Genomic DNA, 17,042 nt, shown 5'->3' with positions numbered 1-17,042 from the left:
GGTAAAATCAGCGGACATGGCAGAAAAGGTTGCTGGAAATCCAGTGGAATCGCTGCGGCAGTTGGCTATAGGGCTCCTCTGAATACAGTAGACTCTCTCAAATTCGGGCATATGGGACCGAAATGTCAGCTAATTTGGACAGAAATTCGGGCGATAAAGTTTTTGAAATGCAACGATTTTTTATTCATGTGCATATAGATATTGAGTTTACACACTCATATATAACATAAATTGCATGAAAATCCCTCAATAATGCAAAATCAGATCAAAACTAAGACAAACCATGCCAAATTTGAGCATATTTGATTCATTTGATAATCATAATCAAACTTGAAAAATGACAACAAACTTTTTTCAAATGTAACTGCTGCCCGAATTAAAAAGTAGCCCGATCTTAAAAGAGCCGAATTTGCGAGAGTCTACTGTATTTCAAAAGTAAAATTTCATCGAAAGTTTCATAAATAGCCTTAATGAGTTATTTTTCATGAAATTTTCAACCCTAACTTAAATGTCATGCGTTCTTTTAGACAAACGCACGTGTTCTCAGTACATTCAGTGTTTACGAGTGAATTCTGATTAATAAATCAATTCTGAGAGCAGAAAAAGGTAAGGATTCTCCTCAAGAACATCACAAGGATCTGAATTAACAGTTTCCTGGTTTAGATGTCGACTTCTTTGGCTGAACAGCTGAAGCGGCTGCAGAAGCCACAAACATCGCAACTTGTTGACCATAAACACAAGCCCTCGGTCCTTTTTGACGAAAAAGAGGCTGCCAACAAGGACAGGGAGACCATCTACGAGATTGGATTGAGTGGACTTGAAGAAATTGTAGGTCTAAATGGGGAATTTCAAATTTTTGAAACGACTCTCTTTGACCGAACCGCCCGGGATTTGGAGCGTTCTGTGGAGGACAGTGAAGTCAACAGGCAACTGGACAAGACTATCAAGAAGTTCCTCATTCGATTGTCTCCTTATTTCATGCTTCAATCCAGCCATAAGTGCCTTGAATGGCTGATCAGAAGATTCCACGTTGAGTCCTTCAATCAGGACGAAGTAATGATGATGATATTACCCTTCTACGAATCCAGGATGTTTGTCCGCTGTGTCCAGGTGCTGGATCTGAAGGGGGCTGAGAAGAAATGGGGCTGGTTGAAGTCAACAAAGAAAACTGGCCTTCCGCTCTCGAAGCAAATGCTAATGAATCACGCTGGAAGTGATACATTCTTCCTTCAGTTCATCGGGAAGATGGTCATTGATTCTGTCAAGGAGCATGGGAACAGATCTCATACACTCCAAGCTCTAATTGGTTTCTACACTACCACAATGATTGGGGCTCTGGAGACTGTCCGGGAAGTGACGGAAGGGCATGTAATTGCAATCCTTCCCAGTCTCCTAAAGGGATTCTCATCATCAGCCATAGATTTCACAGCTGCCTCCTACATGATCCTCGGACAACTCCTCAGCAAGACATCAATCTCTCCCAATACCCTGGAAAAAATCATCCCAAAAATTGTGGCTTCTGCTCCAGTTGGCCTACAAATGGATGCCACAATGCTCCTCATTCTCATCTACCAGACTCAGCAGAAGCACTTCAATCAAATCTCTGATGAAGCCCTGAAGACTTTAGTCCTGGCCACGTGGACTCCTAAGTGTCTTGGACAACTTGTGGCTCAGGGAGTCCACACTGATCGCTTTATTTTACCAATTTTGGCATCAGCTCTCAGGAAAGTCCAGCAGAAAAGTGAAAATCTCATCTCTTGCAAAACATTCTGTGAGAATTTGCTTCTGGATGTGAGATTCAACGATGAAGAAGCTGAACTTATCATTAGGTGAGTGTCTTCGCTTAATTATTTTTTATACCTAGATCAGGAAAGTTTCATAGTCAAAACTCGCATCCCTTTCTTTCTGACACGTTTTGTATATGTCTATCTCATTCTTTCGCACTCCAAATTCGATTGAGCTGAATTTTGTTATGATGTTTAAAAGAAGAATAAGAATATGCTAATAAGAAGAAGAAGAATAAGATGAAATTTTCCTGATCTAAAAGGTGTATCAGAGCCATAAGCAAGTATATTCGAAAACTCTTTTTTATCCTTAAATAAAATAATTTTCGAAAATAACGTTTTCAAATCAACGATAGAGGGCGCTAGAATTAAAAAATCTAATTCCAAGATAAACTAATTTAGATTTTTATTCACGTCCAGCACACTTTGATCAAGAAAATTTCATGAAGTCGAAATTGCTCATCCCTTTTTTACTCAAACGTTTTGCATAGGTCTATCTCACTATTTCGCGCTCTTCTTCTTCTTTTTAACTTCATAATGCCTTTGCCATACCTTTTAGCTCGGTATAATTTCATGAAGTCAAAATTCACGTCACTTTCTCAAAAGATTTGCGTAAGTCTATCCCATTCTTTCGGCTTTCAAATTGGACTGAACTAAATTTAATTTAGTCTGATGTCCAGAAGAAGAAAAAGAGTACGAAAGAGTGGGATATATAAAGTTTTTAGGAAAGAAAAACACGTGAATTTTGACTTTATGAAATTTTCTTGATCTAAAATGTGTGCCTGAGTCACAATAGCTCCGGCACACTTTTTAAATTAGGAAAATTTCATGAATTCGAAATTCGAATCCCTTTCATAAAAGATTTGCGGAAGTCTATCTCATTCTTTCGCACTCTTCTTCTTCTTTTTTTAAGTATCAGAACAAATTCAATTTAGCTCAATCGAATTTGGAGTGTGAAAGAATGATATAGACATATGTGCAAAACGTCTGAGAATAAAAGGAATGTGAATTTTGATGTAATGAAATTTTCCTAATCTAAAAGGTGTGACGAGGCCATAACAACTTAAATTCAGCTCAATCGAATTTGGAGTGCAAAATAATAAAATATGCATATGCAAAACATTTGAGAAAGAAAGGGATGTCAATTTTGATTTCGTGAAATTTTCCTAATCTAAAAGTTGTACCGAAGCCATAAAATAAAAGATATGAATTTTGATTTCATGAAATCTTCTCGATCCAAATGATATCCCGAAGCCATAAGTAAATAATTCAAAACGATATATAAAAATTCAATTTCGGTCATTGTAGAATGAGAAAGTGATCAGAAATCCCATTAAACCAAACGAAAATTCTTTAAACGGATCATATCTTCTTAATTTTCACTCTGAAATGAATAGGGTCAGAGGAACGTCTGTTCGACAGGGAACCCCTATTGACACTTTTGTCAAAATGTTGAAAATTATTTAATGTATCTAGTAAAATATAAGTAATATAGCGTTTTTTCTGTAATATATCTTTTACTATAAACAGAGATGTTCAAAATTCATTTCCCAAATGGTACAGAGTAGGGTGTCAATAGGTGCTGACACGAGTTTTTAAAGTGTCGATAGACGTTCCTTTCACCTTTTTTATATTTCCTTTCCTTTTTATATTTTGTGCATTTGCCATTTATAATTTCCGTTTTAATTTTTGTTAATTATTAATTATAACCTAACCACAAATAATTTGACAAATATTTATCTTTTAGAAGCTTTTTCATTCAAAGCTCTTTCTTTTTCAAGCTAAAAAATTGCACCATTCGCGAAAATTTCAACATAACCTCAAATTTTAAACTAACCTCTTACCTAAATAATCGTAAATTTTTACTGCTCGAACTCAAAGAGAGAGCAGTTATATAATTTTTTTTTCAAATTTATAACATGGCTAGAGGCCAACGGTAAGAGATATCGACTTCCGATCTTCAAAGACCCCCCCCCCCAAATCAACATTATCTAGGAAAAACTTTTCTTTTTCCCTACCCCCCAAAGCCACACTTTTTTGGTTTATTTCAAAAAACGGCTCCCATGATTTCTTGCATCTTCGAATATCTTTAGAGGTAGCCAAGGGGAATATTTCGTCCTTGGACACCTGTGTTCGAAAACCATTTCGATATCAAATTTTCCAACATCAAAGTTTAACAATTTTGTGGGCGTATTTTGCAACCGTTTTGCTTAATTCGGATTTTTTTGAAAGATCTTGAAATTTCCAACCCGACTGCATCGGACTTAATCGGTCATGAGTCGGTATAGTATCCGTCATTGATGTATCTTTCTCAAAAAAAATTACAAATATTTTTAAACAACAACAAAGTCAACATTATCTAGAACAGTCTTCTTTTCTTTTTCGCCCCACCTCCCTCTGCTTACTCTCCAAAACTATGTTTTTTTGTTTATTTCGAAAACGGCTCCTACGATTTCTTTCATTTTCAAATATGTTTTAGGGGTAGTCAAGTCAAGGCGAATATTTTGTCCGTAGACACCTATGTTCGAAAACCATTTCGATAGGGAATTTTCGAACATCAAAGTATAACCACTTTGGAGGGCATATTTATCAACAGATTTGCTTAAATTGGAATTTTTCTTGAAAGATCTTCAAACTTCAAAAATAAAAATATTTGTTATTTGTTCGAAAGTTTGTGACACGGCTAGTGACCAAACGGTAAAAGATATTATCTTTCGGTCTTCGACGACCCGCCCCCATAAATCAACATTGTCTAAGACAGGCTTTTTTCTTTTTTACCACTCCCCCACCCCCCAAAAAAAGCCACACTTTTTTGGTTTATTTCGAAAATAGGCTCCTACGATTTCCTTCATCTTCGAATATGTTTTAGAGGTAGCCAAGGGAAATATTTCGCTTCGTCCTTGGACACCTATATTCGAAAACCATTTCGATATCGAATTTTCTAACATCAAAGTTTAACCACTTTGGAGGGTGTATTTGTCAACCGATTTGCTTAAATTGGAATTTTTCTTAAAAGATCTTTAAATTTCCAACCCGACCACATCGAACTTAATCAGTAGTGAATCGGTAATACACTGATGGCAATTAATATACTTCCACTCCTCCATATCGGAAAAACTCGGAAAATAAATTTTGCAAAAAAAAGTTGAAAAAATCGTTTGAAGCTATTTTCAAACTGACATGAAAAAATGACATTCGGATTTTATACTGTCAGAACTGTGAGTACTGTGACTGAATTATTTCTAAAATGGTGACTTCGGGTTGGCACTAATTATACTTCCAGTGAAGATTTTGTTAAAATTTCGTCAACAAACTACAAAACTACGATTAAAATTGGTAAATATAGAATCATTATAATTATGTTTTATATCAATAATCAAGAAATATTGCTCTTAAATGCACCCAGTTGAAATGGCACGTGGTAAATGCCTAACTGAGGAAGAGAAAGGTAAAATTAAGGTCCTTCATGAGTTGGGTCTCAGCAATCGGAAAATTGCCGAAAAATTGAAGAGGTGTCATGTTGTGGTCAATAATTTTCTAAAGCTGGGTAACGCCTATGGCTCCAAATCGACTCCAGGACGAAAATCGTCTGTCACTGAGAGGGAAAAGCGCAAGATGTTCCATCTTGCAGCTAAAGAAAAAATGTCTTCCGCCGAAATTGTCGCAGAAATGGGATTGTCTGTCAAGCCTCGCAGAGTCAGACAAATTTTGCGTCAAAATAAAAACCTGAAGTGGCGCAAGATTATTGCGAAACCGGAGTTGAAACCACAGCACAAAGTTAATCGCTTAGATTTTGCACAACAGCGAATGTCCTGGGTTGCAGAGTGGCGTAGAGTAATTTTTTCTGACGAAAAAAAGTTTAATCTTGATGGTCCTGATGGGTTTAAATATTATTGGCATGACTTGAGAACTGAGCCGTCCACATGCTTCAGCCGCAATTTTGGAGGAGGAAGTCTGATGGTGTGGGCGGCTTTCACATGGAATGCAAGAACACCTATCTGCTTCGTGACCACTAGAATTAATTCTGAATCTTATCAGGACCTCTTGGAAGGAGTCCTCTTGCCTTTCATGGATGATTTAAACGAAGAGAACCCCGTATTCATGCATGACAATGCTTCCATTCATCGTTCCCGGGCTACTCAGAAATGGTTGGCAGATAGAGGTGTGAACGTTTTACCCTGGCCAGCCATCAGTCCGGACCTAAATCCCATAGAAAACGTCTGGGGAATGCTGTCCAGGGCTGTGTATGCCAAAGGACGTCAATATAACAACATAAGTGAGCTTAAGGAGAGCATCAAAAAATGTTGGGCCGAATTGAATAAAGAACTCCTGAATAGCCTACTAGATAGCCTGCCCCGCAGAATTTTTGAAGTCATTGTGAACAAAGGAGGTCCTATTCATTATTAATTCTGAAATATAGTGCATTATTGAAATAAATTTTGCAATTTCTTGACAAACTCTAGACTGGAAGTATAATTAATGCCAACCCGAAGTCACCATTTTAGAAATAATTCAGTCACAGTACTCACAGTTCTGACAGTATGAAATCCGAATGTCATTTTTTCATGTCAGTTTGAAAATAGCTTCAAACGATTTTTTCAACTTTTTTTGCAAAATTTATTTTCCGAGTTTTTCCGATATGGAGGAGTGGAAGTATATTAATTGCCATCAGTGTATATCCATTAATTGGTACCTTTCTCGGATTTATTTTTTATTTGTTCTAGAACCTACTTTCTTAAAGAATTTCTTATTTGGAATGTTTTTTTTAATTAATTTATCAATCAATGTAATCGGTATTAAAGATGTATCTACCCAAAAAGCATACAAAAAGCATAAGCTGAGACACATTGCCATTTCTGTTTTTTTTTAATATAAAATCGCTGCGTTCTAAACAATTTTAAAAAGTGAAAAACGAACATAAATACTACGAACGAAAATCAATTCAAATAGGGTAAAGTGATATAATTTGGAATTAGTGTTATAAGTTGGACAATTCGTCTGTACAAATTGGACATGGCTTTTTTCTTTATAAATACAGTACAAAACTTGTTTTTAAGCACAAGGAACCAAATTATAAAACTAAAGCATTAAAAATATACATATAAAAATGAAGTACTAAATTTATCAAGAAAAAAAGCCCTGTCCAAATTCTACCATTGTCCAACTTGTACCACTTTACCCTATCTAAATAATTTATTTAAAACCTAAGAATTTTTAACCGCAAATAATTTGACAAATATTTATCTAGGAGCTTTTTTAATCAAAACTTCTTCTTTGTCAAGCTAAAAATTGTGCCGTCTGCAAGAACTAAATGAGTGTGCAATTCTGTTAAGGTTAGTTTCAACATAACCTCAAATTTCAAACTAACCTCTTATCTAAATTTTATAACTTTCTGGTAAAATTGCTGTGTAAAGGATACAAAAGAAAATCAAATAAAATTACTGATTAATTAAGTTTTATTGAGACATTGCATTCTTAAGAAAATTTGTAGTTATGAGCAAATTCAAGGTTAAAAAAAACTAGGCAACGTGTTTCTGAACGAATTTGGACAAGTTTACATTTGTTGAAAAGTCGGTTCCCTAAGTCTGCTGAACTGGTTTTAAACCTATAATTAATTTTGATATCTAGCTTCTGGAAAATGTGTTGACCTCTCGCAGAAAAACTGAAATTTCCCGAAATGAGGCTCATCTTGACAACTCTCGCACCACACACTCTATAGCCAACCATGACTCACGTCACTCTGACTTTACGTCAAGTGGCGCTAGTGGACGAGTGAAAGCTTGCTCATCTGGTGGGAAATATTCGAATTGCATTTCAGTTAGCAAATTCGACAACAAATGTGATTTTCTAGGTTATGTAACTTTGAGGTTATACACAATAACTGTCTCTTGAAATTAACTTTTCTTATTTTGTAAATACCATAAATTGACCAATTCATGAAATAATAGTTCCACATTTTAGAAGAAGCGAAATATACAGATTGTGAGGCACCGAAATCAACTTTTTGTGCACATAACCTCACATTTTCAAATAATTTCCTTTTCAGATGTGCCCTTAACAACTACGTCCTCCGGGAGAAGCGTCCGGATGTAATCACAATAGATTCCGGAGATGAGAGTGACATTGCTCTCAGTGATAGCAACATGGATGTGTCCTCTTGGTATTCAAACTTCCTGAAAAGCCTTGAACGTCAGTATCCGGATACTTTCGACCGTGTCATCAAGCATATCATGTCCAGCAAGGAGGAAATATCTGAAGGACGAAAGACAGCCCTTAAAGCTGTCCTTGGGTTCCTCCTAAAGGTCTCCTTTACGGATGGTGAGGATAATATCTTTGAGAATCTCTACCATCATCAATCGAAATTCCGTGTGGAAGCTGTGAAGTATCTGGTGAAGAATTTCGGGAAGGTGACAATCAGCGGGGAGAGTGAAGATTTACTGAGGGACAGTCTCGCAGAGAGACTTGCTGATGACAATCCCAAAGTCATTGAGCAAGTTCTGAAGCTTCCAACTGAGACACTAATTAAACTTTTGGGAGAGGAGATCCTTGTGACTAAACTCTTGACCACTCTGAATCGATCAGCATCGCTTCTGGCCAATTGGAACAAAGCAAAATTGCTCTGTATTCGCCATTTGACCGAGCGCAAAGATTGGAATTCGAAAGACTATCATAGAATCTTTCTTACAATTTTCCAGTACCTCTTCCCAAAGAACAATGACTCTGTGGAGTTGACAAGGCAAATCCTGAAGTCGGCGTTTGCCTCTTCAAGTGCCTTCCTGAAGAGATGTGGTCAGAAGATTCAGGAATCCAAGTCAGACACTGCTGAAGATTTCAGATATGGTGTCTACGAGACCCTGCTGGAAAGATCAGGTTTTCCGGAAGCTGATGAACTTATTCTGCATGTCCAGATCGACACGATGGGAAGTGTTCAGAAGTTCTATGCTCTTCTCTTACTGTCATCTTCGTTGAAACATCAAACATCTTCAGAAACTACTTGCCAATTCCTGGACATCATTTCTAAATCTCTGAAAAGTGCAGAGATCGTGTCCAAGGACTTGAAGAAATCCCATGAACTCGTTCATAATAATAAACTTCCGTTGAGTTTGTTTTCGGATTGCTTCGAAAATATTATCAAATTCACAGATTTCACTCCGGAAACCAAGCAAACTCTCCAGATCAAACTCCTTGAACTACTGCTGAAGGGATTTTTTGCCAGTTTGAATCAGGATGACACTAGAAAAGTTTATGAAAACCTTTTGAAGCACTTTCTTGACAAGATATCACCGATCCTGGAGGAAAAACTAGATTTTCTGGCTGATTTCTTCATCAGTCACACCTTACCAAATTCTACGGTGTCTACGGAACTTGAACTTCAAGTCATCAAACTCACCAATGCTATCCTACAATCTGTGCAACTTCTAGAAATTTCAGATAGTATCCTGCGAAAGTTTCTAATTGGTCTGAGAAATGAGAATTCCATTATTAGGAAATGTGTCTTGGAAACTTGGGAAATTATCCAGGAAACATCATCTGACAGGCTCAAACTCTTCTCAACGCTGTTACTGGATCAAAAAGAAGAACTTGAGATGGATTGTGATCAGATCTCTCTGATTCTCTACAATATCCTGGCACCCAATCGTTCTGAATTGAAGAAGAGGAAGTTCGTTGAAAAGAAACACTTGGAATCCATCCGAAATGCTTGTTTAGACTTTGCAGGGCAGGAAGATTGCGAAGAACGTCATATACAAGGACATATCTTGATGCTATGTGAGCATATCAATGATCCTGAGATCTTAACGAAGTTAGCTCCAGTTGCTACGAAGATCCTAAAGGAAGCTAAGGACTTCCTATCTATCCAAGAATCCTTGATTGTCAAACAAATCATCCTGAGATTCAATCAGGATACTCTCAGAGGACTCAGCAGGAATCCTCCAATTTGGGAGTTCGTTCAAGAGATCATGTCCAGCAAAGCTCACTTAGACATCCCGGGAGAAACTTTAGTCAGTACTCCTGTGGCTTTTATTGAAAACTTCGACGAAGTTATGTTTGATGTTTTGACGGAGAAGTATCAGGAAGAATTTCTGAAACTCATTGTATCCGTGGCTAGTTTTACGGAATGGCCAGAAGTGTCCACTTGCCTGGGAAGCTTCGTAAAGAAGATCAAGCTTGACGCAAAGATTCTTCAAGGAATCCTCCAGAAGATGCAAGGTGCTAAAGTTCCAGCTACGAAGGACAAAAAATCCCTTCAACTAGTACCATCTGTTGATGTCCTGAAAACCAAGGAGTGGTTGATGGGAGTTACACTCCTGGAGTTCATTCAAACCAGGAAGAAGGTGACAAACATCAAAATCCTTCTAAGTGATCTCTTTGGTATCCTTAAGCGTTGCGTTGACTTTGAAGAACAAGCTCCTGTTGAGTACACCAAACAAATTGTCCTATCATCGATCCTGCTGAGTTGTCAGGATATTGAAGATAGGGAGAAAGACATTGTTTCAGATAGTGTCTTCAAGATCGATTTGGTCATTCAGTGCATCCGAGCTTCGTACAATCCTCAAACGCATCATCATGCTCTGCAGTTGATCTGCTTCGTGTCCTCTATAATCCCGGAACAAGTTCTGCACAACATGATGGACATCTTCACTTTCATGGGATCCTCCGTTGTTCGTCAAGATGACGCTTACAGCTTCCAAATCATCACGAACATCATTGAGAACGTCATCCCGATCCTCGTTAAGCAAAGCGAACAGAAGAGCATTGAAGAAGCACAGTCCTTAGTTGTGCCAGTTCTCAATGTTTTCGTTGACATTATACTAGATGTTCCTGAACATCGACGACTTCCAATGTACGTCAAACTAATTGAAACCCTAGGACCGAATGACAATCTCTGGCTCTTCCTGGGAATCCTCTTTGGAAGTCATGTAATGACAAAATCAAAGAAGGAACCTAAACAAGATGCTGGAGAACTTCCTAAACGTATTCAAGTTGCTTTGGCTATTGCAAATGAATTTTCACCTGATACAGTCCTCGTGACCTGTACGAAACTCATTGAGCATGTGCAGAAGATGCTGCTGGAGGAGAAGGAACAGGATGAAGAGAAGCCAAAAGAGTTTCAAGTGATCAATCTCGAAGGAGCAAGCGATAAACAACGGAGACACTTCAAGTACATCACCATTCACTTCGTTAGCAATCTAACGTCATCTGCGCAGTTTGTCACCAAAGTAGCCACTTTGAACAGCGAAGACTTCTCGAGGATGAAACCTTTCTACCAGAACATTATCATTAGGGAACTTATGTTTATCGGCGAAGCTTCAAAGTCCCTCGATCGCAATCAAGATCAACAGAAATACTGGAAAGTCATGTTACACAACTGCTACGATACTTTGGACAACTCAATCTTACTCCTATCACCGGATATGTTTCTGGCTGTTATCAATGGATTGATACAGCACAAAATCCTAACAGTTCGTAGGAAAGTTATTGAACTGCTGATCAGTAAACTTCAGCAGAAAGATCAGTTCTTCAAGGATTGCGATGACAATCACTTCTTGCAAGTTTTAACGCCTCTACGAGCAATTATTGACTCCATTATTTCAAAAGAGGACAGAGATTCAGGATCTGCTCATGAAATTGCACTCATACAGCAAGTTGCTCTGATCGCCGTTAAGATCCTATCAAAGATCCTGGCTGAAAGTCAAACAGAAGTATTCAAAAGCCTTCTTCATCAACTGATAGGAGTCCTCAAGAAGCACAAAGCACTACAATCAATTATCCTAGCTTCAGTTGTTCTCTCCATCGCTGAAATCTGTTCAAACTTGAGAGTTCATTCTCTTTCTGCCCTTTCGATCTTCATGCCGATTTTCCTGCAGATCCTCGAGAAGGATACCGAGGAGAATGAATCTGTCGATATGACAACAGTTAGCATTATAACTGCCCTACAGAAAGTCATAGATACCCTTCCGATGTTCCTCAGTCCGTATTTGGAGAGAATGCTAACCCTCATCGCTAAATTCCGCGTCAAAGTCCAGAAAATCATCCCACAGGATGCCAAAGTGACATCAATCCTTGGAAAAATCGACACAATCAGCCACAAGATCTCCTCCTTCATCCCTCTGAGAATCCTCGTACCAGCCGTTGAGAATTCCTATGGACAACTCATTGATGCAAATGCAACAGATGCCATTGCTCCTCTCATGTCAATCCTATCGGAATCCTTCGTAGATGTCTCCAGTAAGGACATCTCTGCAATTCAAACGGAACTCTCTGAATTCTTCCTAAAAGCCCTCAAATTCCGTTCGACAAATCCTGCCCTAGAAGACGTCAACACAATTGAAAACAAAATAATCCAAGCCCTTGTTGCTCTGATCCTGAAACTCTCAGAGGGCTCCTTCAAGCCTCTCTACTACAAAGTCTACGACTGGGCAATTAGGGAGGAAGAAGATCGTGATAGAGTGATAACATTCTACAGGTGAAACATCAACAACAACAACAACAATAAAAACCCCAATTAGCCCTGTCTGACTCATCTCAATTTCTCTCTGTTTGCAGCTTATCTCATCATATCGCTAAAACTCTCAAATCCCTCTTTGTGGTGCTCGCTGTGGATTTTGTCCAAAATGCCGCCAATCTCCTCAACTCGTGCAATCTGACCAAATTTTCGTCACCAGAAGAACTCTACTATCCCAAAGATGAAGCTAAGTGTAGAGTTTTGCTAGAGAACATCCTCCAGACTTTCCTCCAAATCTGCACGTATGACAACAAACAATTCATGACGAGCTACAGGTGCGAGATTATTCTACAACCAATGATTGATCAATTGGACAATCCACTAGTGGACAGTGAACAGATGAAGACACTTTTATCCACGACAATTGCAAATCTAGGAGCTGCAGGAGCTGATAGTTTGTGGCAACAACTAAACTATGGAGTCCTCATGAAGACAAGACACACAAATCCAGAAGTGAGGTAAGAATTTGACTAATCATCCATTTTTTTTCGTCATCTAACACCCAATAACTTGACTTATGGTGCTATTCCAATGAAAAATGAACTTTTCTTTGTATTGGTTCATGTCACGACTGTTTGGTGGTTTCAGAACAGGGTGAGGGAACTAGAGAAAACAGTCGAGACAAAAACCATAAATATCAAAATGGAAATGGATTATCTAGACAACTTCAAATCATAAAAATCGGATTAAAAGATGATTATTACTGATTTTTCAAGTAAAGCCTAAAGCTATTTTGGTACTAGAACATTTCTTTTTTTTTATACCTTTGCCTAAACCAAAATCGGCGCAGAAAAGTATAAAAGAACAAAATTCTCTCAAAGAATAGTTCCTACGAGGTTATCTAAAGATTCAAGATCCTATTTAAGGATTTTCTTGAAAACTTATTGTTCTTTACCTTCGCTTCCTTGGGGAATAATCCTCCATCACCCAACCCTTATTAACGATTTTTTTTACTATTTCGAAAGAAAATAGAAAATATACCAGATTTTTTATTTTATCCAGGACACACTTGAGAGGATTATAACAGTTAGTAGGAAGATTTTTCTATAATTAAACATTTATTGCAAAATGCACCGATTAGTCTCGGTAAATATTCTCTTATGGTTTGTTTCTACGATAAAAGCTCTCCATAATGAGCCCAAACACAAGTAGATTTTGATTCTCCAATAGTGTCTTGGTTAAAACACTTTAAAATAAAATTGGATAAAAGGTAAATGGAACTCTATTTGCACAAAAAGTCGTTGATGTTCGAAGAATTCAAATTCAATTTCGAATTTTCATACTCCCTCCGTTCCGAAATAAGTCGTACGTTTGGCGAAAAATTAGGGATTAAGGAATGGTTTCAGAGAATGTTTTTGTTATTTGCAAATATCTTGTGTATGAACTATCCTCCATGTTCAGGGATAATATGGGGATCCTATCACGATGGTAAGTTGAGGATTCGATATGTTGAAATTGTCCATTTTTCGCGCTTTTTTCAAAGAGCTCCGGTAGATAGTTAATTACTAAAAAATGGACTGTGATTAACATTACAGGCTAGAATTTGTTCTAAATTTTTAGTATGCAAAAGTAGAACTCACCAGTTATTACCGATATGACATTTTTTATTGCTCAAATTTTGCAGAATGAGCAATAAAAGAAACATCCTTTTTTTTATGTGTTCGAATATCTGGATGCAAAATGGTTAGATATAGGGACTTGGGACCTTCATCGGACCCCCCATAAGTTAACCCTGGGACAATTTATATGTTTCTCTAAAACATATCCAGAATTGAAGAAATAAAACGCACGACGTGTTTTCGAGCAATCCCAAAAACCATGATTTTGGAGGGGAAGGGAAGGAGTGGGGGCAAAATAAAAGACATATTAATGGTCCCAGGATCAACTTATGGGGGGGGGGGGTCCTCCGAAGGTCCCAAGTCTGTATCTATCACCATTCTGCACGTATTTTAGATTGAAAATAAAACGCCAAAAATGAGATAGTTTTAAGACATTCGTTCCTCAACATACCATAAAGACTGGACCTCAATTTTAGTTATGTACATTAGCAATAGTTCCTTACAAGAGATAATTGTTGATACACAAAACATTTACCAACAAACTTTCCCTTAATCCCAATTTTTCCCAAACGTACGACTTATTTCGGAACAAGAATTTTTCCCAAACGTACGACTTATTTCGGAACGGAGGGAGTACTAATTTTTTGAACAAGGTGGATTAAATTTATCAAATATTGCACTAAAAAGCTTACAAAAGAGTTACTCAGTGATTATGGAGGGATTAAATAATAGGACAAGAACAGTAAAGCGTCGCTACTTTGTATTTTTCCTCACAACAAAGTGAAGACCAACGCTTGAGCACTTCGAATTTCGAACAGGATGTAACTTCCGCCACCTCTCTGAATTATCAAGAAGTAAGAATGTCTCTTTTTTGGCTCTTCAAATAGATCTTCGAATTTCTCAAACTCTACTTGTGATTGATAAGAATACCTAGTCAAAAAGATACCCAATATTACTAACGAATTTGTTCCAAAATGTAGCTCGTCCACGGACACTGAAAATTTTTGGAACAAATTTGAACCCTCCAGGAGGAACAAACAGATACCCAATATTAGTAACAAATGTGTTCCAATAAATAGCTCGTCTAGTATAAAATCGTATCCCTTCTCTCACACTCAGTCACCCGTCAGCGAAGCGAAGAGGACGCCAAATCTGTGGCAATTTTCGTGCTACAAGGTTTCACTTTTTTAATTGGAGATTCCCTTCCCCTCCTGCTGCCAGCACTCGCATATGATTTCGTCATGCACGCGTCTGTATAAAACACTCTTAAGTTGATTTTTATTTGATGTTCCTTATGAACCTTCGCCACTGAAATTCATCTCGACTGAAGTATAGGCCTTAACTGAAAGACGAAATCTTTTACACGAATTTGTTCCCGACAATGGGAACAAAAAGATTCCCCATATGAGTAACAATTTCGTTCCAAAAATTACCTCGTCCACGGACACCGAAAATTTTTGGAACAAATATGTTACAGATGTAGGAATAATATTGTTATAAAGAAAATGTACCAATTTGTTCCTGACAGTTGGAACAAAACAGCCGAGTGCAACAAATTCTGTTCCAACTTTCAGGAATAAATTTGTATAAAACGAAATCAACTCAAATTTGGAGACATTCCACCATATCAAAACGATTCCAAAAGAAAACTATAACAAAATTGTAACTGCATTTCATAACAAAACTATAGAGAAAGCTTTTTGGAACAAAAAAATATTTTTTCTAGGTGCAAATCGATTCGAAAAAATTTTGTTCCAATATTTTGGTCAGTGTCCAAAAGTTTTTACCGTGTGCACGGATAAGTTTTGAAAAATCTCATCTAATGGTTCGTTTCTGAGATAAAATCACCCTGTTATTTGTTATAATTCCCTCAAGTGTGTCTCGGCTGAAATAGATATAGATTTTTTTGGATTCAGCACGAGTTTGCCCCGAACTTATGCTTTAAAATCTTTCCGACCATGTTATGTGATTTTGGCACAGAATAAGGGCAGAATAGAATCACATTGACAATAAAATGCTCGCCGTACACTGAGAAAAAAAAGAGGGTGCCATTAACTTTTTTTCCTCGTAACTTTAACACTTTTTAGGTGTAAAAATAAATCAACATTTTTTAATGTTAATTTTACACCCTTTTAAGTGTAAAATTAAAAAGAAAAAGGGTAACTTTAACCCCCAATACACCTTAAAAGCATAATATTTACACCGATTTCGGATCATTACTGCAGGGTAAAATTAACATTTCCGGAATGTTATTTTAACTTTTTCGGATTTCTCTCAGTGTAGCCTCACCGTATTTCATTAATTTACGAATTTTCATTGCAATTCTAACGCAAATTTTTCATTACCGTATTACCTTTTCTCATACTCCGTGGCACTAGGTGAATTTATTATAAGAAAATTGAAGAAATAAAACGAATATGGGATAAACGGTGAGCAAAAAAAACTGTAAGTACGATTAATTTCTCTTACAATTATTTTTGCTCACCGTTTATCGAATTTTCGTTTTATTTCTTCAATTTTTTTATGTTATTTTCACCTAGTGCCATCGAGTATGAGATAAGGTAATACGGTAATCGAGAATTTGCGTAAAAATTACAATAAAAATGCGTAAATTAACGAAATACGGTGAGCATTTTACTGTCAATGTGATTCTGCCCTAAATTTAAAAAAAAGGAATCAATAATTTTATCATAAAGCAAATGCAGATCTTCGTATATTTATGAGAAATTTTGCTTAATTTTCATTTTTAGCATAAAGTCGCTAATGCAAATTTTTTTTTCTAACACCTAAAATTAGTAATTTAATGGCAAAAAACAAAATGTAAATTTGCATTTTGCTTTCCATTTCAGACTCTTGGCTTTGGGCACCTGCGTGGAGTTTGCCAGAAAGATTGGTCAAGACTTTCAATCTCTCCTCCCCGAAACCATACCCTTCCTGTCTGAACTGATGGAAGACGAAAATCAGGATGTTGAGCGCGGATGCAAACGCTACATTCATGATCTTGAGGTGATCCTCAATGATTCATTGCAAAAGTACTTCTAAATCTTTTTTTTGTATTTAGTCATCGCAATAAAAAAATTCCCCTAAAGATATGCAGGTGTTATTGCCTTTTCCACCTATTTTTATCAACATTTTCAGTGTAATTGTATGTTGCTGTGTAGTTTCTCGTCGAAGCATGAGACTCCGTTGGTATTG

General features: G+C 37.1%; 1 protein-coding gene across 1 annotated transcript; it reads left to right on the top strand.

The window, feature by feature from the left end:
* The first annotated feature begins 518 nt into the window (after positions 1–518).
* Positions 519–16,937, top strand: LOC129808113 (HEAT repeat-containing protein 1 homolog). The gene is made up of 5 exons (XM_055857832.1): positions 519–606; positions 664–1,829; positions 7,831–12,249; positions 12,330–12,746; positions 16,697–16,937. Exons 2-5 carry the CDS (start codon positions 664–666, stop codon positions 16,887–16,889), a joined length of 6,195 nt encoding a protein of 2,064 aa, XP_055713807.1. The 5' UTR covers positions 519–606; the 3' UTR covers positions 16,890–16,937.
* Positions 16,938–17,042: the final 105 nt, after the last annotated feature.

Source organism: Phlebotomus papatasi, chromosome 3, assembly GCF_024763615.1.
Source record: "Phlebotomus papatasi isolate M1 chromosome 3, Ppap_2.1, whole genome shotgun sequence".
Classification (NCBI taxonomy): Eukaryota; Metazoa; Arthropoda; class Insecta; order Diptera; family Psychodidae; genus Phlebotomus; species Phlebotomus papatasi.
Note: the sequence above shows the minus strand (reverse complement) of the source record. Positions and strands in the feature narration are given on the sequence as shown.